This window comes from Rutidosis leptorrhynchoides, chromosome 5, assembly GCF_046630445.1.
Source record: "Rutidosis leptorrhynchoides isolate AG116_Rl617_1_P2 chromosome 5, CSIRO_AGI_Rlap_v1, whole genome shotgun sequence".
Taxonomy (NCBI): domain Eukaryota; kingdom Viridiplantae; phylum Streptophyta; class Magnoliopsida; order Asterales; family Asteraceae; genus Rutidosis; species Rutidosis leptorrhynchoides.
Genome location: NC_092337.1, coordinates 31,143,400 through 31,168,455, shown reverse-complemented (window position 1 = coordinate 31,168,455; position 25,056 = coordinate 31,143,400). Strand labels below are relative to the sequence as shown.

The following is a 25,056-nucleotide window of genomic DNA, read 5'->3' as shown; positions in this document are numbered from 1 at the left end:
CAAGAGCTTAAACTAATACTAATAAAGATATACTTCCGATCATAACAACCAATCGATGATACGAATACGTTAGTTATAGATACTTCGGAGCCAAAAATGAAAAAAAAAAAAAAAAAAAAAAAAAATTGTGGGAAGAGAAAAGTAGCACGATAACTATATAACCACAGTCGATTCGTCTCAAAAGTAGACAAATGAAAGGCATGAGATAAGACCATTTGCCAATGCTCTTGAATCAAGCAAGATTCCAACTTGATGGATTATTAAAAAGTATATAACAAAGTAACATACCACTAATTCAAGCAAGTCTCTCCTTTCTAATAAGTAAATGTAGCATACGGGGAGCATAAAGATTCTCATTCGTAACTCTGTGAAACCAGCTTATCCATAAATTGGCATTTTTTGTCGAATCCCCATCCTGGGTTGCTCTGCATTACAAACATATGGATGCATACAATTACCACAAAACGAGAGTAAGAAGAACAAAAGTTTAGGTTAAGTTATGTTAGGTTAGGTCAACTTTTTTAATTCCATGGTTGCAAAAGTACTCCCCAGAAAGTGGTCCAATATTTTCTGAAAAATAGTTTAAGAGATTCTAACTGCTTAGTATGCTTATCATTCGACCCGTTTCTTTATTTTGAAGTTTTCATATATTCTTTGGTTATGCACCTTTGCTTCATTTCTAATAAGTATATAAATGTCGGTGGGAACAGTGTTTAGCAATTTTGTCATTTTTATATCTTCCATCCAGTAATTAGGCCCAACAAAGTGGGCTCTTGACCTCCTACTAGTTATTAATATAAACCTAATCAACTTGTTTCACAAAAAGGAACAGATTCAGTAGTTAAAGATGTCCAGAGTATACCCCAAATGTCTACAACCTCCAAAATTATATAACTAAAAAAATTGGTCTTCATATTACATGTATTTAACGATGTAAGCATAGTTTAATAGTGTTGAATAAATCATAACCATGGAGATTACATATTAATTGTGTAGTACGTGTTTACGGAATTAAAAATGTTGGCGGATCATCCTTTACTTGTTCCGTCTACCCAATTTACCAGATACAGTGCTGATCATGCTACTTCACTAACACTAAAACTAGCTTTTGTGTGTGTGTGTGTGTGTGTGTGTGTGTGTGTGTGTGTGCAGAGGAGTGTCAAACCTGTAAAGAGAGAACAGCTCTGTCAGTAAATCTTTTAACAGATAGAGGTGCAGTTGCAGGCAGAGTTTTCGCAACTCTTTCAAGTTCCCCCACTTGTTTTTTCGCAGTTACTCTGTTAGGTCCACTATAGTAATCCACAAGTTCTTTCATTAGGGGGACATTCTTCATTGTTGCTTCCACCACATCCTGAAAACAACGGTACATTCATCAATTATAAGAAAAGTGATATGTATTACTAATTTCTTGGCTTATACAAGTAGTTCAAAACGGTAAAATGAGAAGCTCGAAGTGTTTCCAATATTAGAGATAGTTTGAGTTGCTATACACTTCCAAATTCTACTAGCTAAAAATCGACTATAACTAGTATATATAGCAATCTATACCCATTTGCTTATGGATGGGTAAATTTAGCTTACATCATATCTCCAAAAAGTCGATAGAAAAACTAAGTACAAAGGAAAGTGTCTAAGTCGCTCACAAGTGTATTATATAATGTATATAGCCTCAACTTACTATTCAGGTATATTTTGCTAATGAAGCTTAACATATTACAATTTACGACATATGTACTGTTTTTTTCTTCGGAAAACGACATATGTACTTTAAAGAGGACAAAAAGGTAACTACGGGCTAACTCAGCCCCAACCCATTTTGGCCAGATACCCAGCCTACCCGAGTAGCCTAATATTGCCAACTATAAGTTAACCAACTCTGTAAGGAACAAATCAAAAAGACAACAGATTTGATAAACAGTTATGAATGTATGACTCTTAACCCATTAGTAAACACACAAATGATTCCATAATAAAGTCAAGTTTACATGTGCATGAGAAGATTTGTTTCTTAAGTCTTTGAAAACTGACTTGGAATAGTAACTAACCTGCCATTCTTTTTCACTTTGAATATTTTCATAAGCTATTAAAAACGGCTTCATTTTTTCAAGGGCATCTCGAAGTGCTATAGGAGGCTTCTCGTCAATGTCTGGATTAGAATCAAACTCGGCCATTAAGTATTCTGGCTCACACTCCAACTGCAGATTAGATCAAATAGTAAAAAATACAATCCCACATACAGGTGACAATTACGGACCAATTAGTTATAAACGGGTTGATTCAGATAATGATGTATATTTCATGACTCAAAATGTTGGACTTAGCAAAAGTAGCTAAAAACAAAATGGGTCTAACAAGCTGAAGTAACCAAAAGTTCATTTTAGATATAAAACCACCCTAAATAATTTTATTCAAATAATAGATTATTACTGAAATAACACAATATACACTAAATTTTCATAGAAAAAAGTTCAGCTGAAATGTGTTTTGGGTCAACCCACCATATTTTGAAATGCCAAAGCTACACATTTTCACCCATTACCTGACACAGACAACCCATACATGTATCCATCCCTAATTATGAAGAATTGTATCGTATAAAAAATCAATACCAGAAGATTGGTATGCATTGCATCCACGTAAGCATCTTCTTCAGGGGAAGGCAACACACTCCCACTTGCTTCTTCAAATGCTTCAACCAAAACAGCCAATTTTTCAGGCCCGAGATATTTTGAAATCTTGTCTTCATTAGCTTTATCCAACTCCGTTTCTTCTTCATCTTCCTCCTCGTTATCATCATCACGATACAACCTTCCCCTTCCTCTTCCCCGTCCCCTACCACGAAAACCGCCCCGTTGCCCTCTGCCACCACCACCACCTCTAGTCTCCATTCCTCTTGATCCTCTTTGGGGGCCACCAACACCGTCTTGTCCACCACCGTCCCCACCCCTCGAAAGAATACCCCTTGCCTTGTTTACTGCATCTGCTTGACTCATCCTAGGTGATGCAACCCGAGGTTCTCGGGGGCCCACGCCCACAGGTTGTTGTCTAGGTCTAACATGCCGGTTTGATTCCTCAACCTTCTCGTTAACAACGTTTGTTGCTGCTTGAACAGGCTTTCCACGACCCGAACCAGATATAACCGACAAAAGGCTCGAAGGAAGAAAACTTTTTTCGTGGGTCCCATTTCGATCTTCAATTGGTGTTTTTGGTGGTAGAAGTGGTTCTCCGTCTTTGCGTAAAAATATCGGTGTCTTAAGTTTGTTTTTCTCAGATTGCGAAGACGGTAACACAGTACCACGACCACGGCCCGTGACGCTACCTCTATTGCCACCTGGACCCACAAACGATGAAAACTGAGGGATGTTTGGAGGAGGCGAAAAAGGTTTGCCTCGACCATGACCGAGTGGGATCTGGGAAGATGACACGTCATCGCTACCTGTTGACTCACTTTTTTCAGGACTAGAGTCTATGAAGTTGAACTTGGGTAAATCGGAGCCTCGTCCCCGACCTCTAGCGCCGTCGCCGCCATTGTTTCCGGAAGATGTAGAGAAATCAAAGGATGAAGATAAGAGAAGGGCTTTTTTGCTTGTGTGTCCCATAGCTGGGTGTGAAAGCTTTCCTACGCTTCGTCTCATGGTTGATTAAACGTGGATTCTGAAACAAATAATACGCGATTTTAACAACAATTATATCATAAAAATGCCTAATAGAAAGCGGCTTGTTAAACAAATCAACATGATTCACAAAATACTAAAGCAACATATATAATAATCATGAGAATAACGGACTGTGAACAATTTTATACAGGAATTATGAGTAAGACTCGGAAAAATTAACCCTAAACATCACACTAAAAATCAACATTGCAGCTGCTAGAACAAATATTCCTAAAAGCCAAACACTATGCTGGTGATTGTTTTTTTTTTCACTCCCTACAAAAAATATGTCATCAGTGAAATAAATTGCACCGTTCATTAATAGATCACATTACAATTAAAAAAAATAAAAAAAATCCAATAGCACAATCAACACAAAGTTCTATATGAGATGGTATGTTAAACGACATTTACTGATGACAAAAGGTACTACTAGACAACCATGAATATTAACTACAATTGCACACCTTTGTCTTCATGAACAACCATGAATGTTAACTACAGAGTATTATAATAGATGTAGTCCTATTGCATATGCATTTAACTACAATTTCACACCTTTGTCTTCATGAATAAGCATGAATGTTAACTTCAGTTTAATATACTCAATTGTAGTCCTATTGCATATACATATAGCTATCTGGGTGACACTACATTGCCTGTGCAGAACATTAGTCTTGGATAAAAAAGCACGGGAAATATATTTACAAACAAAAAGGTTAAGCAAACTCAATATATACATATCCAGAAAGTCCCAAATACCAATTACGATAGAAAAAGGCAAGAAAAAAGAAGTTCACTCATAGGGGACTTTCATCGAACAGTTGGTGTGCATAATAACAAAAGGGAACCAAATTTCCATATGACACAAATCATCAGCTGATTCGAAGTAGTAGTCATAGACACAACAACACTTAGCATTATATATTAACGTAAATAAATGATTAATCAGCAGTTTAATCTAGAGCATAGGCATAGAGTATGAACCGCTCCAATAACACATAAAATAGTATAGTTTAACAGGGTTTATAACAATTAACAAGTACTAATCAAGAAACATGAATCACAATGAAATAGAAAAATGAAGCTTACAAAAGAGATTGAAATCGCAGAAATGTGTGGAATATAATGGATCGAAGTCACAGACGCCGCACCATCGTTGTAATTGGGACTCTATTTTACTTTCTTACGGGGAGGGGTCTCTCTTTAAAAGCTAAAAATTTGGCACTGTTAGCCGAATGATGGTGGAGGTTCCATACCGAAACCGATGCTTATTGGGTCAAGATCAAAAGTATCTACGGGCGGGATGGCGGGTTGGGAAACACATGTGATATTCGGGTGGGGCATGGACGCATGGTTCGTCTCCTTGGAAGGATGTTATAAAAATAGGTAAAGAGTTGTCTAAATGTAATATTTCGTTTAACAATTCTTTTGTGGGACTTGTTGGTGAAGGCAGAGAGATACTTTTTGAAAGGACCCGTTCATATACATTATAAACGATTCTCAATAGTTGATTACATCGCGAGTTATTTGACCTCTATATGATACATTTTTCAGACATTGCATTCGTTTTTAAAAGATAAACTCTCTTTACATCGAAAATTGACAGACATGCATACCATTTCATAATGTCCAACTATAAATGACATAATCTGTCATTTACTTAATAATAATCTCTACTGAACTCAACGACTTGAATGCAACGTCTTTTGAAATATGCCATGAATGACTCCAAGTAATATCTTTAAAATGAGCAAATGCACAGCGGAAGATTTCTTTAACACCTGAGAATAAACATTCTTTAAAGTGTCAACCAAAAGGTTGGTGAGTTCATTAGTTTATCATAATCATTCATTTTCATCATTTTAATAGACCACAAGAATTTCATTTACAGTTCTCATAATATACGTCTCATGCATAGAGACAAAAATCATTCATATGGATTGAACACCTGGTAACCGACATTAACAAGATGCATATAGAATATCCCCATCATTCCGGGACACCCATCGGACATGATAATTTCGAAGTACTAAAGCATTCCAAATTCCAGAATGGGGCTTGTTGGGCCCGATAGATCTATCTTTAAGATTCGCGTCAATTAGGGGGTCTGTTCCCTAATTCTTAGGCTACCAAGTTTAAAGGGGCATATTCGGCTTCAATCCATTCAACCATATAATGTATTTTTAATTACTTGTGTCTATTTCGTAAAACAGTTATAAAAATTGCGCATGTATTCTCAGTCCAAAAATATAAAGGGTAAAAAGGCAAATGAAACTCACCATACTATATTTCGTAGTAAAAATACATATAACGTCATTGAACAAGTGCAAGGTTGGCCTCAGGATTCACGAACCTAAATTAAGTATATATATTTATATGTTGGTCAATATTTGTCTAACAAATTAGGTTATGTCATAGTGTACCACAATCCTAATGCTCGAGACTAATATGCAAAAGGTCAACAAAAGTTAATTTGACTCAAAATAATTTCCAAAATCTATACATGATTAATATATAGTTTAAATATCATCGTTTTATATTTTTAAATATTTTTAAAAGATTTATTAAAGTAAATTATATAAATCATTTATTAATAAATAAAATTTTATATTAAAATTTATATAATAAAATATACTTTTATATATATTAAGTAATAAAATTTATAGATTTCATTTAATATCATAAAGATAATATGATAGGTATTATTAAAGTAATTTTATTACACATAGTAAAATATGTTTGTATCACATATTTATTTGATAAAATAATATCTATAATAATAGTAAGTAAAAGTTGTATTATTTTGTAATAATTATAATTATTATTATTATTCTATTAATAAAAATATCAATATTTATAATTACTAAAAATGATATTATGATAAAATGATAATTCTAATTATGATAACTTTAATATTTACGATACTTTTTAATATTAACTTTAAAATAATAATTCTATTTAAAATGATAATAATAATTATATTTTATAATAACAATGACATTTCTATTAAAATAATAATTTTTGTTAAAATAATAGTTTTAATACTAACGATACTTTTAATAATAATAGTAATGATAAAAATAATAAGAACGATAATTTTGTCTAAATCAATATCTTATAATATTTTAATTTCATCATGATGCTCATACTCATTATTTCCTAATCGTTTCGTTTAATAGCTTTTAATTGTCTTTTATATCGCATTAATAAAAATGATAATAATATTAGTCATAATAGTTAGATGATACTAATATCAATTTTTAATGATAATAATACTAATAATAATAATTATTATAATAACATTAATGATAATACTAATAACTATTTTAATGATAATAATAATAAAAATAATAATAATATTGATAATATTAATAATCATAATAATAATAATAATAATAATAATAATAATAATAATAATAATAATAATAATAATAATAATAACAATAAAAATTATTTTAATAATTATAATTATATTAAAAATGATAATATTAATAATCATAATAATAATAATAATTAATAGATAAAAATAGTAACGACGATAATAACGACGATAGTAATAATAATCATTTTAACAACAATACTAAAATTCAGTTGACTATAATTTCTAATCTGTTCATCGAAACCATTCGAGTTCTAAATGAAAAGTTCTTATTTTTTCGCTAGCTTTCCAACGAAATGCATATCTTATACCTTATCTCAACCGCATATATAACTAATTCAGGATTCAACATAACCTAACTAAAGGCAATATCAAAAGTACAAGCATGCACAATCTTATATACTCGAGCACTAGTCAGGGATACACTATTAGTATGTAAAAATTAAATTATGAGTACTCACGTATCAATATTGAGATTCAATATTGCAGAAAAGGTACGTAAACGCAACGGAGATGATAAACACTAATTTGACCTCACGAGCATACCCATGAACCATACTCATCAACTCCATAGCTATAACCCATAATTTCCTTAGCCATATCCTACTCGAAAACCAGTTTTGAAAATAACCCACTCATGACCTCGTCGTAGTATTTTAGATATAAATATTAATACTACTACTAATAATAATATGATTAATAATAATTATATTAATCTTAATAATAATAATAATATTAATATTAATATGTATATATAAAGAGTAGAGAGTGCGGGAGATTGACTGAGGGAACCAGAGCAGAAAACGTTCGTTTTATAGTTTGTTTCCCACATCTACACCCCATGCGATCGCATGGGGTTTGTATGTGTAAACCATGCGATCGCATGGTAACACTTGCCAGCCCATATGCATGATAAAAAAGTTTGCCGACACTCCTTTTTACTTACATTACACCATACGTAAATTTATATATTATTTAATATATATTATATTTAATCTTTAGAATTAATTAAATATTATATTATATTTACGTGCGTAGTAAAAATGTAATTTTTGTTCAAATGACCTGTACGTTGTCACTCGACTCATGTACCACTTTCGGTTTTTCGAACGCACTTTCGTACGTTTAGAAAACTAGCCTTTTATGTTACGCGACGTGTACCCTTATTAATAATTTGACTTATTCATCAATAAATTACCTTATAAAAAAATGTAACTTATAAAATTGAGCGTTGTGGTCATTTGCTTCTATAAATCAGTGACTCGTTGTTTATCAAAATATATTATTTTAAATCGGGACGTTTTATGACTAAGTTATATATATTTATATTTTCATTTCGAAAAATAAATTTGAACTATTTACTTAATATAGTTTTTCAAAACTAATGTCATTCAAAACTTATATATTTAGAAATCTTTTAAATATTAAGAATTACTATTTCGTAACATTTGTATTTTAAAGTTTAAAATTGATATAGTTAATTTATATACAATCGTTCATAAAACATTTTAATAACCAAATTATTTTATATTCAAAAATCATTTTATTACAAAGGTTATAATAGTAGAAGTTGTTATGTCATAAGACGTTTTTAATAATAAAAGTCTATTATATCGAAAAGATGTTTCCGTTTAAGAAAGTAAAATCATATATGAATCATATCAGGTTTCAAGGTTTTAATTTCCATTTTAATCATGACTCGTAGGATTAAGTCTAAAGGAAAAATCAAACGTAAGGAATCATCTTAATGTAAAATGTCGATCTATTTAACTTATCAATATCTATTTTCTAATTTACCTATATTCCCTTATTTCACTTTCACAATACCTAATATGAAGGTTAATTAATTTATCTTATCAACAGTCACGAGGCAATTATTGTAAGGCATGTATTGGAATTTAACAGAAATTTCCACCAGTCTGACATGCTCTCGCTACTTGACACTTTGTCCTTACTCGAATATCACTTTACCATTTATTCCGAATATCGTTAAAAAGGAAAGGTTTTCTAAATCAAAGTGGACCTCTCAATAGGGACTCGTAATCATAATTCAATGTATCTGATAAATCAATTATTTAATATCATCTTTTAATTCCATTGATAATTATTAGAATGTATTTTGAAACAAATACGTTTATAAAAAGTATTATACGTCTAATACTTTGTTAATGTTTTCAAGTTATAATATATACACATATACATATATAATCATGTTTGTTCATATAATGGTTCGTGAATCGTCGTAATTTGGTCGAGGTTAAATGAACGTATGAACATAGTTTTAAAATGTTTGAGATTTAACTTAACAAACTTTGCTTATCGTGTCGGAATAATATAAAGATTAAAGTTTAAATTTGTTCGAAAATTTCCGGGTAGTCACAGTACCTACCCGTTAAAGAAATTTCCTCCCCGAAATTTGATAGAGGTCGTCATGGATAACAATAAGAACGTTATTATGACGAATATAAGTTGATAGTTAGGATTTTATCATGATTAAGAAATATAAATAAATAATTCAATTTCTTGAAGCGTATGAGTGAAGTTATCGTAAATGAATGAAATAAGATTATAGTGATTCGTCATATCTTTTGATGTCATCACAATTGATCTCCGAATTTAAAGAAAATCTTTGTAATCTATATTGGATTTGATTCTTCGGCGGTTAAGGAAATTATGATCCTCTTCAAATTAATGTGATAATCCATCTTGATTTCTCTGTCAGATATTTTACTATAAATCCACCTCCTTCGTTTCCTTACAACTCACACCTTATAGTCTTTCTCCCTCAACTCATATTTTAAAGTATTCGTCAATATGCTCCATCCAGTGCTGATTCTCGATATATTCCTCACCTTCATATCTGTCATTCTTCTTTTTCATCTACCGCCGGAAGAATCTATTTACTTCTATTATACTCTTGGGTTTATAGTGTTTCTAGTTCTCCCGTGTCTTTATATTGCTATATGCATCGATATATATGGTTTGTAATTTAAGGGTTGTTGTTGGGCTTTATATCTTCCTTTATATTTCGAAGTTCCTGCTTCTGTCTTCTATAATCATTATCATCCCCAGTTAATGCTCTCTTTTATTTGCTGCGATTTATACCCCAATTTCTATTTCGGAGTTTTGTCCTTTCATTTCTTCTTCTTGCGATTAAGCACCGCTTGTAATGGTCCAGAATTCGCAGATATAAATTTCGGAATAAACATTGTTAACGTTCTAAGAAGGAAATGGTAATGGTAAGATATTGATTTGTTAAATTACCAGAATACCCTGAAAAAGACCGAATCATCAAGAAATATTTTCTTGATATTTTAGAGATTAAATAGAATATAAGAGTCGTGTAACACGGCACATGATGACGTTATGATCTGTGAATCATCATGTTCCGTTTAGAAACTCAGCATGAATTACGGTAATATAATCACGTTGATCAAGTGTCATTATATTATACTAACTCATGCTTCAGTTCCCAACATTATTTCAAAAATATTCCTATTTTAAACTTGAAAGTTTCAGAATTTAGAAACTAAAATAGTTTCTTTTATGATGTATTATAGATAGCGCGATGAGATTAAAGATTTCAGATAAGAATAGTTATGGAAATATCTTCAGAAATATGGAGGATATTTATAGTGAAAGATACGATGATATCTTGGAATTTCTAATATCAGAGGATGATGAAGGGTATTGTTTGTAGGGGTTTAGAGTCAAGAGCAAGGTATTCGTTAATGACTTCAGCAGATACTGAATCATTTGGATTCTTTGAAGGCAGGTTCAGTCTTTGTGATTTGTCCACAGCCTCCTTCATACTTTGCTCAATCCGTTTTCCAGTTCCAAAACTTCTCTTTTTCTGCGCTTTGCCAGCATACTATTCATCATCATCAAACTTTTTACTGTTAAGGTCGTTTTATAGTTTTTACTGCTTCATCAACATTTCGAGAACTATTCCGCAGTTTAGGGTGTTTTTCAGAAACTTCACATTCAAGTATGTAAGTCCAGGAGATAGACGTTATATATACACATATAACTGTTGGCGTAGACATGCTGCGAGATTTCAAAATACTGATTGCTAATTCCCGATGATTCGTATGACAATTCTCGTTACAAGATGCGAATGAGTAAATGATGAGGTTTTGATAAATATAATGATTTTTCGGAAAATCTCAGATGATTACGGTTGCTGATAAGTTTACTGCTAATGTGGTGAGATATGAAAGGTTCCCCGGTAACAATGGCGAAAGAGCAACATATTTATCAAGATTATGATAAGGCTACTCCGAATGAAAAATCGAAGTTGTCTTGCTAGAGCTGTGATAGAATTTGCTACTTTGAAAAAGGAATTGCAAAGTTATTTTTGCTAATAAATGCCAAAGGATCTGACACATATATGTGTTGAATTATGACTTTGATTTCGAGATTTTTTTAAGTACATAACTGTGGGTAATATGTGGTTGAATCATCATCTCGATTGCTCATTATTTGAAGTGTCTTCAGAAATTTTCGAAGGGTTTGAACACAGATTGTAATCGTTAATATACATTTGATGTTCTAACACAGTTTTGAAGTCAAAGTATATCTTCGAAAGATGTAGGAATCTAAAAGTGATGGTACCGGTTATATCTCGAATTGAATTCTAAGGTTTCAAAATCAGAATATGTAACTGAGTTTGAATAAGTATGGTTGTTTTGATTTCTATGAAAGAATGTATATTATTGTGTAAGTAGGAAGTATAGTTGATAATTTGCTTAATCAGATTCGAAGAATGTAACATATTAATAGTGAATATATATATCTCTCGGGTATTACCTACCCGTTAAAAAAAATTTCACAATTAATATTTTGTAAAAAAAAAAATTATTACAGTCTTTATGAAAATATATATGTATATATTCTCTTCAGATGTAACATAGATTTTAATGAGTTAATACTAAATTAAACTCATTCGATTTATAGTTGGAACTAGAATTGAATAATCCCTTGCAGGCTTTAGAGATTACATAAGTATTTCTTCAATAATATTTAAATTATGAATCAATACTTCGTTATTTGTTGAGGCGTGATGTTGGTTTTCGTTAAATTCTTGTGAACTTCGCAAAGTACGAATGATGTTATCTGAAAAGTTTTGGGTACATCGATGATGAAAGTTTAAAATCAAATATATACTTGATTTATTATGAATTGGAATTCGTTGAATTGAGACAGAGATTGTAGTTAACGCTGGTTAAGTTGCGAGCGAAAGACGTACATTATTGCATATTTGTAATATGAATTAACCAAGTAGTTAAGATTCATACACAATAGCTTAGCACGGAAAGATTTATTTATTTATTTTTTTTATTTCAAAATATATATATATGTAAAATATACATATAATTTCTTCAGAGGGAATTAGTTAATTCTTCATAACTCGCTGATACAATATACGCGTTATTAATTCGTAATGATGTCCACAGTGATTCTTGAACTGACGGAGTTTGTGATGTTATAGATGTTGTTGATTCTGATGCTGACTGCACTGACGATGCTGGTGACGCTGACGGTACTGATGATGCTGTTGGTAAAACAAGTTTAGTTGGTTAATCACACACCATTTTTGTCAGGGTTTCTACTCTTCATTCTATCATTTTGGTTTGCTTAACTGCTTTATGGTTAAGGCTAGATTAGATAATCTCTAAGACTTTAGAGATTACATAATCTCCGCGGAATGTTTCTTCAATGAAGTTATGAATTAATACTTCGTCAGTTATTGTTGTTGGTATTCCTTGGTATCTACCGTGCGTATGACGTTGATGCTCGTGGGACAGATTGTGAAGTTTGAGGTTTACGACGAGGTTGTGGTTGGAGGTGGTAATGGTACTGTTGGCGTTGATGATGGTGGTATTGGTTATGTTGCTGATGCTGCTGATGGTGTTTGTAATCTTTGTACCATATTCTCCAAAGCCACTACCCGAGCGCGAAGCTCGTTGACTTCTTCTATTACACCGGGGTGATTGTCAGTTCGGACGAGCGGATAAATAAAATCTAGAATTTGATGTAGTATATAATCGTGACGAGATACTCTGGAAATGAGAGAGAAAATGGTGTTTTGGACAGGTTCACCGGTAAGTGCTTCAGGTTCTTCGCCAAGAGGGCAATGTGGTGGATGGAAGGGATCACCTTCTTCTTGTCTCCAATGATTGAGAAGGCTATGAACCCATCCCCAATTCATCCAAAATAGATGATAGCTGATTGGTTGATCCATTCCGGTCACACTGCTTTCGGAGCTTGAATGGGATTCCATTTCAGAATCTGAGTGACTTGAACTGATGACGAATTCCATTTTGTACGATTGGATAAAGGATTTTTTGATATGAAATTGTGATGCTCCGTACAAAACCATCGTGTACGAATCATCAACAACAGGATCATTACAAGGTCAAACACTATATGCATTTTCAAAACAAGTTGCATTCATGATAAAAGGTGACGTCATAAACAACGTCGAATGTTTTACATCCAAAAGTATGCTTCTATAAACGGAAGCAAGTAATAATAGTACGTGACCCTTGGGTTGTTACAAATCATTGTTCAAAAGTATTAAAGTTATGAATGCAAGATAAACAGTTCATGCGGTGATAACTCTAGAGCAGCGGGTGTCTACGGCAAGACTAGTACACAGCGGAAGCAACCTTAAGCACCTGAGAAAAACATGCTTAAAAATGTCAACACAAAGGTTGGTGAGCTATAGTTTAAGTATAACAGTATGTAAGGTAGGCCACGAGATTTCAGTGCTACAAAGAGCGTTTCAAAACAGTAGGATAAAGTATATGTTAACCGTGGGCGCTTGGTAACTAACTTAACGTTTATACCCCCTGAAAGTACACTTGGCAAGTGCGTATGTTTACGAAGTATTAAACACTCGTTAAATGCTAGCGCGACTAGCCCGAGTGGGGATGTCAAACCCTATGGATCCATATCTAAGATTCGCGTTCACCGGTTCAAAAACCAATGACTAAACGTTACCGAGCTAAAGGGAATGTTTATGCCGTTGTATAACCCACACATATATAAAATTTAAGTATTCGTGCCTAGTATGTAAAACGTAAAATGCGCATGTATTCTCAGTTCCCAAAATAGTTAAAGTAAAAAGGGAATGCTATAACTCACAATGATAAAGTAGCGGTAAAGTATGAGTCGGAAAGTAAGCAAGTATGTAGGTTGTCCAAACGGGTCCTCAAGCTAAGTCAAATAGTACTAAGTCAATAAATCGTCTCAATAGGTTTAAATGTATGTAAATTAGGTCTTAAAGGTCATCATCATTCATCATCAAACAAAAGGTATAAAGTAAGTTTTGTTCAAGGAAAGAGTTTAAAACAAAGGCTGACTTCGGTCAGTCACCATGGTCTCAATACCTACTGAAACAAGGTGAGACCAGTGGCCATGGCTCCGTCTATGAGTCCTTTAAGTGTGGTAAAAATTATAGAAGCAAACTCGTCTTCGTTTGACCGTGGCAACGGTCTAAGTACGAGTAGGTCAGAATTTTCAGCACAACGTTAAATGGACATAGTGACGATCGGAGGGCCATAAATCCTAAACCGTAACTCGGATTAAGACGAGTCCCATATGAAAAGTTATCTACTCGAACAGAGATATCTGAAAATCATAGTTACAGCAGCCCAGGTCTTACTGATCAGACCCAGAAACAGCAAAACAGTAGGTTCCGGGAGTTCTTGGTACTCGATGCTAATCACGGTTCTCATCCTTGATGCATATTGCTTCAAGTGTACAAATCGTTGATGTGTTTGCATCATCTTAACCAAGGTTTCACCATCATAACACTTGTGTAAGCCCAAGACATGTAGCACAACTCATTTAAGTGTTGCAAGTGTTTTGACGAGCCAAAGTTACATCAAAGTCTTAGATTTAACACATACATGAACTATAAAAGTAATATTGAACTACAAACTAGAAAGTAAACTAACTAATCAAGATCTTAAGATGTAGAACATAGTTCTTAGTTAGATCTTGAAGATCCAAGACCCAAAGGTCTAGATCTAAAGTTATTAAGTTAAATCTAACACAAGTGTATGAAGTTATAACTAAAGAGTTACACTTCCATGTTCTTGAACCTTTAAAGTTAACTTTTGTTCAAGAAAAATGAGATCAAAGTTAACTAGTAACATTTGACCAATTTTAACCAACAAACATGAATTTAAAGTGCATAATATAAAGTAAGAAACTAAGTAAACAAGTAATAAGTTCATGGGTTTCATACTTTTAAAGATTCAAGCTAAGTCTTGATCTTTAGAAAGTAAACTTTAAGTTTACTTCATGAACACAAGTATGATATTACAACACATGAACTTTAATCTTTAAAAAGTATTAAGTGTAGATCATAAACTAGAAAGTTTATGTCTTGTATGTCTTGTAAGAACAAGATGATATGAAGAATCAAACTAAAGAGTTTGATTCTTACAACACAACAACAAACTAACAAAGTAAGTGATTAAACAACAAGAAGTAATCAAACACAAACAAAGAATGATGATTTAAGGGGTGTTGGGATACGGTTTTAGTGAAGAAAGGAGGAAGAAAAACTTGAACATATTACTTACAAGTTGAGAGAATAAGAGAGAAAATGTTTGAGAGAAAATGAGAGGTAAGTGTGTGTTTGAAATGTGAAGAGTAATACTAGTAAATGTAGTAGTAAAAAAAATTAAAACTCCACTAAAAGGCCTTCAAGGCCAACGGCTTTTGGGAGAAAAGAGGGAGAGGGAAGATGTCCATAAGGTCTTGCATGTAATGGTCTTTAAAAGTTGGTTAATGGGGTTGTTTACATGGGAAGGATGAATAACCAAACTAGTAACTAGATTCTCATGTATTAAACTAACTAGTTTCATTCTAATGTGATACTTACATGAGTGTTGGGCTAATTAAGTCCATTAATATTGGTAGGGTGGGCTTCTAAGCCCATGTACAATTAAAAGCCCAAGTTTGTAGGTAATTCACAAGTTAATCTAATTAAAGCCCAAGTAATTAACTAATAACCATAGTTAATCGAAATGATTAATAAAACTTAATCATGAATGTAAATAATACTCTAAAAATATTATTCATGTAAGTTTCGTGTGTCACAAAGATGTTTCGGGCATTTAAAGTCAAGTATGATCAATCATGGTAACAAGTAAATGTAATAACATACATTCGTTTAATCACACGTATTAATAATAACAATTATTAATAAATAAACGTTGGAAAATCCAGGGTCGTTTCATTACCCACCTGTTAAAGAAAATTTTGTCCCGAAATTTTAAGCTGAGGTAGATGGAGGAGTTGGGAAAAGGTAAGGATACTTTTGCATCATTTGATCCTCTCGCTCCCAGGTAAACTCATGTCCTCGTTTGGCATTTCATCGTACTCGGACGATCGGAATCTTGTTGCGTTTCAAAGTTTTGATCTCACGATCCATAATTTCAACAGGCTCTTCCACAAAGTGGAGTTTGTCATCAATCGTAAGTTCCTCAAGTGGTATGATAAGTTCAGGTGCAGCAAGACACTTCTTCAAGTTTGACACGTGGAAGGTAGGATGAACTGAGCTCAATTGTGCTGGTAGATCCAAACGGTAAGTGACGGGTCCAACACGTTCCAAGATTTCAAAAGGACCAATGTATCGTGGGTTCAACTTTCCACGTTTTCCAAAACGGATCACACCTTTCCAAGGTGCAACCTTCAACATTACATGGTCACCAACGTTGAATTCAAAGTCTTTACGTTTAAGATCGGCGTAACTCTTTTGACGATCGCGGGCAGTCTTAAGTCTCGCTTAAATCTGAGCAATCTTCTCAGTTGTTTCATGGACTACCTCGGGTCCGGTGATTTACTTTTCGCCTACTTCGGCCCAACAAATAGGAGATCGGCACTTGCGGCCATAAAACGCTTCAAAAGGTGCGGCATTAATGCTCGAGTGATAACTGTTGTTGTACGAGAATTCGGCTAATGGCAAATGCCTTTCCCAGGCCTTTCCGAAATCAATGACACATGCACGCAACATGTCTTCCAAGGTCTGAATCGTTCGTTCACTTTGCCCGTCGGTCTGTGGGTGATATGCAGTACTCATGTCGAGACGGGTTCCCATGGCTTCTTGCAAAGAACGCCAAAATCTGGAAGCAAAACGGGGATCGCGATCTGAGATGATCGATAAAGGTACACCATGATGAGATACAACCTCTTTGATGTATAATTGAGCAAGTCTCTCCATTGTATCCGTTTCCTTCATTGCTAAAAAGTGTGCAGATTTGGTAAGGCGGTCAACAATAACCCAAATAGTATCGTATCCGCCCACCGTCTTTGGTAGCTTGGGATTTCTGGTTGTTGAAGTAATCCAGAAGGTCTCTAATGTTCGGCCTTAACTTTCGAACAAGTCAAACATTTCCCAACATAAGTTGCAACGTCTTTCTTAAGATTCGACCACCAATACTGTTCTTTAAGATCGTGGTACATTTTGCCCGCTCCAGGATGAATCGAATATCTCGATTTGTGTACTTCATCAAGTATAAGGTTCCGTAGATCTCCATAAAGAGGTACCCAAATTCTTCTGGCATAACATCGGAGTCCAGACTCCCTAACCTCGAATCGAGAGACAAGTATGTTCAAATGTTCATGAGTTATATTCTCCTTCTTGAGAGCCTCATCTTGGGCTACTCTAATCTGGCTGTTGAGGTTCGAATGGATGGTGATGTTCAGAGCCCTAACATGAAGAGGTGACATCCTTTCCTTTTGGCTTAAAGCGTCAGCTACAACATTGGTCTTGCCAGGGTGATAGCGAAGTTCACAATCGTAGTCGTTTAATGTCTCGATCCATCGATGCTGTCTCATATTCAGTTACTTCTGATCAAAGATGTGCTGGAGGCTCTTGTGGTCGGTGAAAATAGTGCTCTTAGTTCCATACAAATAGTGTCTCCATAATTTGAGCGCAAAGACAACGGCTCCAAGTTCAAGATCATGAGTAGTGTAGTTCCGCTCGTGAATCTTCAATTGTCGGGAGGCATAAGCGATAACCTTTGATCTTTGCATCAATACACAACCAAAACCACTTTTCGATGCATCACAATAAACGACGAAATCGTCACTGCCTTCAGGGAGAGATAAGATAGGTGCGGTGGTCAACTTCTTCTTCAATGTTTGGAATGCTGATTCGTGTGCGGGTTCCCAAATGAACTTCTTGCCCTTGTGAGTCAGCGCGGTTAAAGGACGCGCAATCAGAGAAAATCCTTCAATAAACCTTCGGTAGTAACCGGCGAGACCTAGGAATTGGCGAATATGCATCGGAGTAGTGGGGGTCTCCCACTTGCTGATAGCTTCAATCTTGGCGGGATCAACTTTGATACCCTGGTCGATCATAACATGACCCAGAAACTGGACTTCCTTCAACCAAAATTCACACTTGGAGAATTTGGCGTAAAGTTGCTCTTGCCTCAAAAGTTCAAGTACTAGTCGGAGGTGTTGCTCATGCTCTTCTTCGCTCTTGGAGTAGATGAGGATATCATCTATGAAGATGATAACAAACTTATCCAGGTACGGCTTGCAGACACGATTCATAAGATCCATGAACACGGCAGGTGCGTTGGTTAATCCGAATGGCATCACGAGAAACTCATAATGACCATAACGAGTTCTGAACGCAGTTTTCATCACATCACTTTCCTTTACCCTCAGCTGGTGATATCCGGATCGCAAATCGATCTTAGAGTAAACGCTCGATCCTTGTAGTTGGTCAAAAAGATCGTCAATTCGTGGAAGAGGATACCGATTCTTGATCGTCAATTTGTTGAGTTCACGGTAGTCGATACACATACGGAAGGATCCATCCTTCTTCTTCACAAATAAAACAGGTGCGCCCCAAGGCGAGAAGCTTGGTTGGATAAATCCACGGTCAAGTAGTTCTTGTAGTTGACTCTGTAATTCTTGCATCTCGGAAGGTGCGAGTCTATAAGGTGCGCGAGCTACAGGTGCTGCTCCTGGTACTAAATCAATCTGAAACTCTACTGCTCTCGGCGGCGGTAATCCAGGCAATTCTTCAGGGAAGACATCGGAAAATTCGTTCACAATTCGAACATCGTTCACGCTCTTCTCCTCAGTTTCGACCGTTTTCACATGCGCTAGGACAGCAAGATGTCCCTTATTCATAATCTTTTGTGCTTTCACGCAACTAATGAGGTTCAGCTTCGAGGTACATCTCTCTCCGTAGATGATCAGTGGCTCACCGTCTCCTTGTGGTATACGAAGAGCTTTATCTCCACAGATAATATCGGCCCTTATCTTGCTCAACCAATCCATACCGACGATCACGTCAAAACTTCCCAGTTTGATGGGTATCAAATCGATTTCGAAATTTGCACCAGCTATGTTGATAATAGCTCCTCGACTAATATGATCAACTTTCTCAAGTTTTCCATTGGCGACCTCAAAAAGCATACTTTCTTTTAAAGGGACTAACGACCAATTAATCTTATCGCAAAAGTATCTACATACATAACTTCTATCGGCACCAGTATCAAAAAGGACAGAAGCTAAAAGATTGTTGATAGTGAATATACCTATCACCAAGTCGGGATTCTCGAGTGCATCCCTTGCATTAACGTTGAAAGCTCTACCTCGCGGTGGTCCGCCGTCTTTTCTTTTATTGGGGCACGTATTTCTGAAATGGCCCGTCTGTCCTCATTCGTAGCACTTTTTCAGTCCATTGGGGTTCGCCTTCACATTCAAAGTGGTGACCTTGCAGTCCTTCCCGATATGCCCAGTCCGTTGGCACTTTTCACAAACAACGTTACAATACCCAGTATGGTGCTTGTAGCACCACTTGCATTGTGGTAAGGTTCCTTTGTAGTTCGGGTTTGAGTTGGTGTTCGGATTGGGGTTTCCACCGTTGTTGTTTCCTCTGAAACCCTCATGTCGCTTTGCCGAGTTCTGATCATAGGTCCTTCCCCTGTTGTTATCCCATTTGCGCTTCTCACTACTACCCGCTTCAGACTTAGCCTTCTACGGTTCATGGATGATTATTTGGTTCATTAAAGTATGCGCCATGCGCATTGCCTCCGGGACATTTGGTGGCTTTGACGAGGTGACGTTTCCCTTAATGCTCTTAGGAAGTCCCCAGAAGTACCTTTCCATTCGCTTGAATTCCAGGGTGACCATTGTCGGACACATCAGGGCTAGTTCCAAAAATCTCCTGTTGTAACCATCAAGGTCGTTCCCAACGGCCTTTAACTGCATGAATTCCATCTCCATCTTTTGTATCTCGGTTCTCGGACAATATTCCTCAATCATGGCACACTTAAACTCTTCCCATGGCGTAGCAAACGCCTCATCGATACCCCTTGCTTGTGCCATTGTGTTCCACCAAGTGAGGGCGCCATCCGCCAGTGTACTTGAAGCAAATTTGGTTTTGTTGGACTCGGAACAGTTGCTGACTCGGAATACAGATTCAAGTTTTTCAAACCACTTAGTGAGACCAACTGGCCCCTCGGTTCCGCTAAAGTTATGTGGTTTACAGCTTTGGAACTCTTTGTACGTACACCCATTACGAACGGGCTGAATAACCGGTGGCGGTGGCGGTGGAGCTTGGGGTTGCATTTCTGCAATGGCTGCGGCTACCCTTTCGGCAATCATCTCTTCGATTTGGGCGGTGGTAGGTGTTGATCGTCCGTTGGCCATGATGTTCTAAACAAAATTTTTGACTCAAGTCAAAATCCAGTATTCAAATAGTAATAATACAGTATATTGTAACCAACATGGAATCAACACATCACATGTTTATTAAGTAACGCAATCCAGGTACAAATACCACAGAATCATACAGTAACGTAAATAGAACATCGTGCAAGAATTAAATAATGCAAAGTTCCATTCATTAATAATAATAAGTTGCATACATCTGAATAAGTTCGTACAATACATAAGTGAAACATAAAACTACAACTAGATTACATAATGAAATCTAAATACAAATGTCCTACGGTGAAGGTGGGTGTAGGATATCCAATACATGGGACATCTGGTCCTCGATCTCAGTAACTCGAGCTCGGAGGATCCCCACCTCCCTTGTCAATTCCTCGACAGTGGGAGATGGTGGGGCAGGCGGTGCAGGTGGGGCAGGCGGTGCATATGGTGCGGGTGGTGCCGGTGGTTCAGATGTAGACGGTCCGGCTCCAGAAATAGTCAGTACGTAACGGGGTGCCTTACGCACGAGTGGGTCGGCAGGGTACGGCACAAGCCGCTTACGGGCAGTAACCCTACGACGCCGACCAAATGCGTCAGTGAATGCTCGTCCTCCGTTGATCCCCAGAATAATGGTGCCATCGAAGCGGTACCGCTTCTTCGGTGGGATGGAGGGTGGCTGAACAGGTGCATCAGGGTCCTCCTCGTCGGAGTCATTGTCACTCGATTCGTCTGTGGATGAGTCATCGGATGAAGAATCAGCGGATGATGGGTCGTCCGAATCATGTGTTGGTGACTGCACGGGCGGCCCTCCTTGGGCGGCTATCATCTGTCAGTAACAGGCGGGTCCGATCGGAATGAGACGTCCATCAGGGGCGCGTCGGCACCAATGGCGATACCGGTTACGGAATGGACCTTCCCCGAATTTCGCGGGAATCACAATCTCACCGGAGCGGGGCTGTGACACCGAGGGTCCGGGGGCAGATGGAGCTGGAATATCCGGAGGGTCCTGGGTTCCATTAGAAGTAACCACTGGGGCAGGCGCATGGCTGCTAGCTCCGAAAGATGAAGCGCCGGGGTCACTCGTAGGTAACGAGATCGATGTGTCGGCAGCAGCAGTAGGTGTGGTGGCTGACGAGTCTGAACTGCCCAAAATGATAGCAGGTGGAATATCCGACATCTGAACAAGGAAAAATAAATTTTCCATGTCAGTAAGTCATAAAGCAAGCACGTATTAGGCCAACAGTCTAAATCATGTATAACGGTAAATAGCATGGTAATAACAGTAAATCGTACAGAAGTAGCATGCAATCGAAAGCAAGTAATATCATGCAGTAGTGAAATCATGTAGTAGCATACGGCATATAGCATTAAAAGTAAGCAGCAGCATGCAGTAAGTTCAGCGGAAACAAGTAAACTAGCAAGTTGTAGACTAGTCCTATTAGTGAATCCTACTCGGGTCGGTCTTAGACTCACTAATGCAACCTAATTCCCTACAACCAATGCTCTGATACCAAATGTGATGCCCCGTACAAAACCATCATGTACGAATCATCAACAACAGGATCATTACAAGGTCAAACACTATATGCGTTTTCAAAACAAGTTGCATTCATGATAAAAGGTGACGTCATAAACAACGTCGAATGTTTTACATCCAAAAGTATGCTTCTATGAACGGAAGCAAGTAATAATAGTACGTGACCCTTGGGTCGTTACAAATCATTGTTCAAAAGTATTAAAGTTATGAATGCAAGATAAACAGTTCATGCGGTGATAACTCTAGAGCAGCGGGTGTCTACGGCAAGACTAGTACACAGCGGAAGCAACCTTAAGCACCTGAGAAAAACATGCTTAAAAACGTCAACACAAAGGTTGCTGAGCTATAGTTTAAGTATAACAGTATGTAAGGTAGGCCACGAGATTTCAGTGCTACAAAGAGCGTTTCAAAACAGTAGGATAAAGTATATGTTAACCGTGGGCACTTGGTAACTAACTTAACGTTTATACCCCCTGAAAGTATACTTGGAAAGTGCGTATATTTACGAAGTATTAAACACTCGTTAAATGCTAGCGCGACTAGCCCGAGTGGGGATGTCAAACCCTATGGATCCATATCTAAGATTCGCGTTCACCGGTTCAAAAACTAATGACTAAACGTTACCGAGCTAAAGGGAATGTTTATGCCGTTGTATAACCCACACATATATAAAGTTTAAGTACTCGTGCCTAGTATGTAAAATGTAAAATGCGCATGTATTCTCAGTTCCCAAAATAGTTAAAGTAAAAAGGGAATGCTATAACTCGCAATGATAAAGTAGCGGTAAAGTATGAGTCGGAAAGTAAGCAAGTATGTAGGTTGTCCAAACGGGTCCTCAACCTAAGTCAAATAGTACTAAGTCAATAAATCGTCTCAATAGGTTTAAATGTATGTAAATTAGGTCTTAAAGGTCATCATCATTCATCATCAAACAAAAGGTATAAAGTAAGTTTTGTTCAAGGAAAGAGTTTAAAACAAAGGCTGACTTCGGTCAGTCACCACGGTCTCAATACCTACTGAAATAAGGTAAGACCAGTGGCCATGAATCCGTCTATGAGTCCTTTAAGTGTGGTAAAAATTATAGAAGCAAACTCGTCTTCGTTTGACCGTAGCGACGGTCTAAGTGCGAGTAGGTCAGAATTTTCAGCACAACGTTAAATGGACATAGTGACGATCGGAAGGCCATAAATCCTAAACCGTAACTCGGATTAAGACGAGTCCTATATGAAAAGTTATCTACCCGAACAGAGATATCTTAAAATCATAGTTACATCAGCCCAGGTCTTACTGATCAGACCCAGAAACAGCAAAACAGTAGGTTCTGGGAGTTCTTGGTACTCGATGCTAATCACGGTTCTCATCCTTGATGCATATAGCTTCAAGTGTATAACTCATTGATGTGTTTGCATCATCTTAACCAAGTTTTCACCATCATAACACTTGTGTAAGCCCAAGACATGTAGCACGACTCATTTAAGTGTTGCAAGTGTTTTGACGAGCTAAAGTTACATCAAAGTCTTAGATTTAACACATACATGAACTATAAAAGTAATATTGAACTACAAACTAGAAAGTAAACTAACTAATCAAGATCTTAAGATGTAGAACATAGTTTTTAGTTAGATCTTGAAGATCCAAGACCCAAAGGTCTAGATCTAAAGTTATTAAGTTAAATCTAACACAAGTGTATGAAGTTATAACTAAAGAGTTACACTTCCATGTTCTTGAACCTTTAAAGTTAACTTTTGTTCAAGAAAAATGAGATCAAAGTTAACTAGTAACATTTGACCAATTTTAACCAACAAACATGAATTTAAAGTGCATAATATAAAGTAAGAAACTAAGTAAACAAGTAATAAGTTCATGGGTTTCATACTTTTAAAGATTCAAGCTAAGTCTTGATCTTTAGAAAGTAAACTTTAAGTTTACTTCATGAACACTAGTATGATATTACAACACATGAACTTTAATATTTAACAAGTATTAAGTGTAGATCATAAACTAGAAAGTTTATGTCTTGTATGTCTTGTAAGAACAAGATGATATGAAGAATCAAACTAAAGAGTTTGATTCTTACAACACAACAACAAACTAACAAAGTAAGTGATTAAACAACAACAAGTAATCAAACACAATCAAAGAATGATGATTTAAGGGGTGTTGGGCTACGGTTTTAGTGAAGAAAGGAGGAAGAAAAACGTGAACATATTACTTACAAGTTGAGAGAATAAGAGAGAAAATGTTTGAGAGAAAATGAGAGGTAAGTGTGTGTTTGAAATGTGAAGAGTAATACTAGTAAATGTAGTAGTAAAAAAATTAAAACTCCACTAAAAGGCCTTCAAGGCCGATGGCTTTTGGGAGAAAAGAGGGAGAGGGAAGATGTCCACAAGGTCTTACATGTAATGGTCTTTAAAAGTTGGTTAATGGGGGTGTTTACATGGGAAGGATGAATAACCAAACTAGTAACTAGATTCTCATGTATTAAACTAACTAGTTTCATTCTAATGTGATACTTACATGAGTGTTGGGCTAATTAAGTCCATTAATATGGGTAGGGTGGGCTTCTAAGCCCATGTACAATTAAAAGCCCAAGTTTGTTGGTAATTCACAAGTTAATCCAATTAAAGCCCAAGTAATTAACTAATAACCATAGTTAATCAAAATGATTAATAAAACTTAATCATGAATGTAAATAATACTCTAAAAATATTATTCATGTAAGTTTCGTGTGTCACAAAGACGTTTCGGGCATTTAAAGTCAAGTATGATCAATCATGGTA

General features: G+C 35.9%; 1 protein-coding gene across 2 annotated transcripts in view; it reads right to left on the bottom strand.

The window, feature by feature from the left end:
- Nucleotides 1-133: 133 nt before the first annotated feature.
- LOC139848091 (uncharacterized) overlaps nt 134-25,056 on the bottom strand; it is a 30,671-nt gene continuing 5,748 nt past the window's right edge. The window contains exons 2-6 of one of the 2 annotated variants that reach the window (XM_071837820.1): nt 4,749-4,824; nt 2,610-3,654; nt 2,046-2,195; nt 1,166-1,351; nt 134-425 (exon numbers count right to left, since the gene is read on the bottom strand). In XM_071837820.1, the coding sequence (XP_071693921.1) occupies nt 354-425; nt 1,166-1,351; nt 2,046-2,195; nt 2,610-3,635 (1,434 nt within the window). In that variant the 5' untranslated portion in view covers nt 3,636-3,654; nt 4,749-4,824 and the 3' untranslated portion in view covers nt 134-353. Of the gene's footprint in view, nt 426-1,165; nt 1,352-2,045; nt 2,196-2,609; nt 3,655-4,748; nt 5,019-25,056 lie in introns of those variants that run through there. The other variant, XM_071837819.1, reaches the window with a different exon arrangement.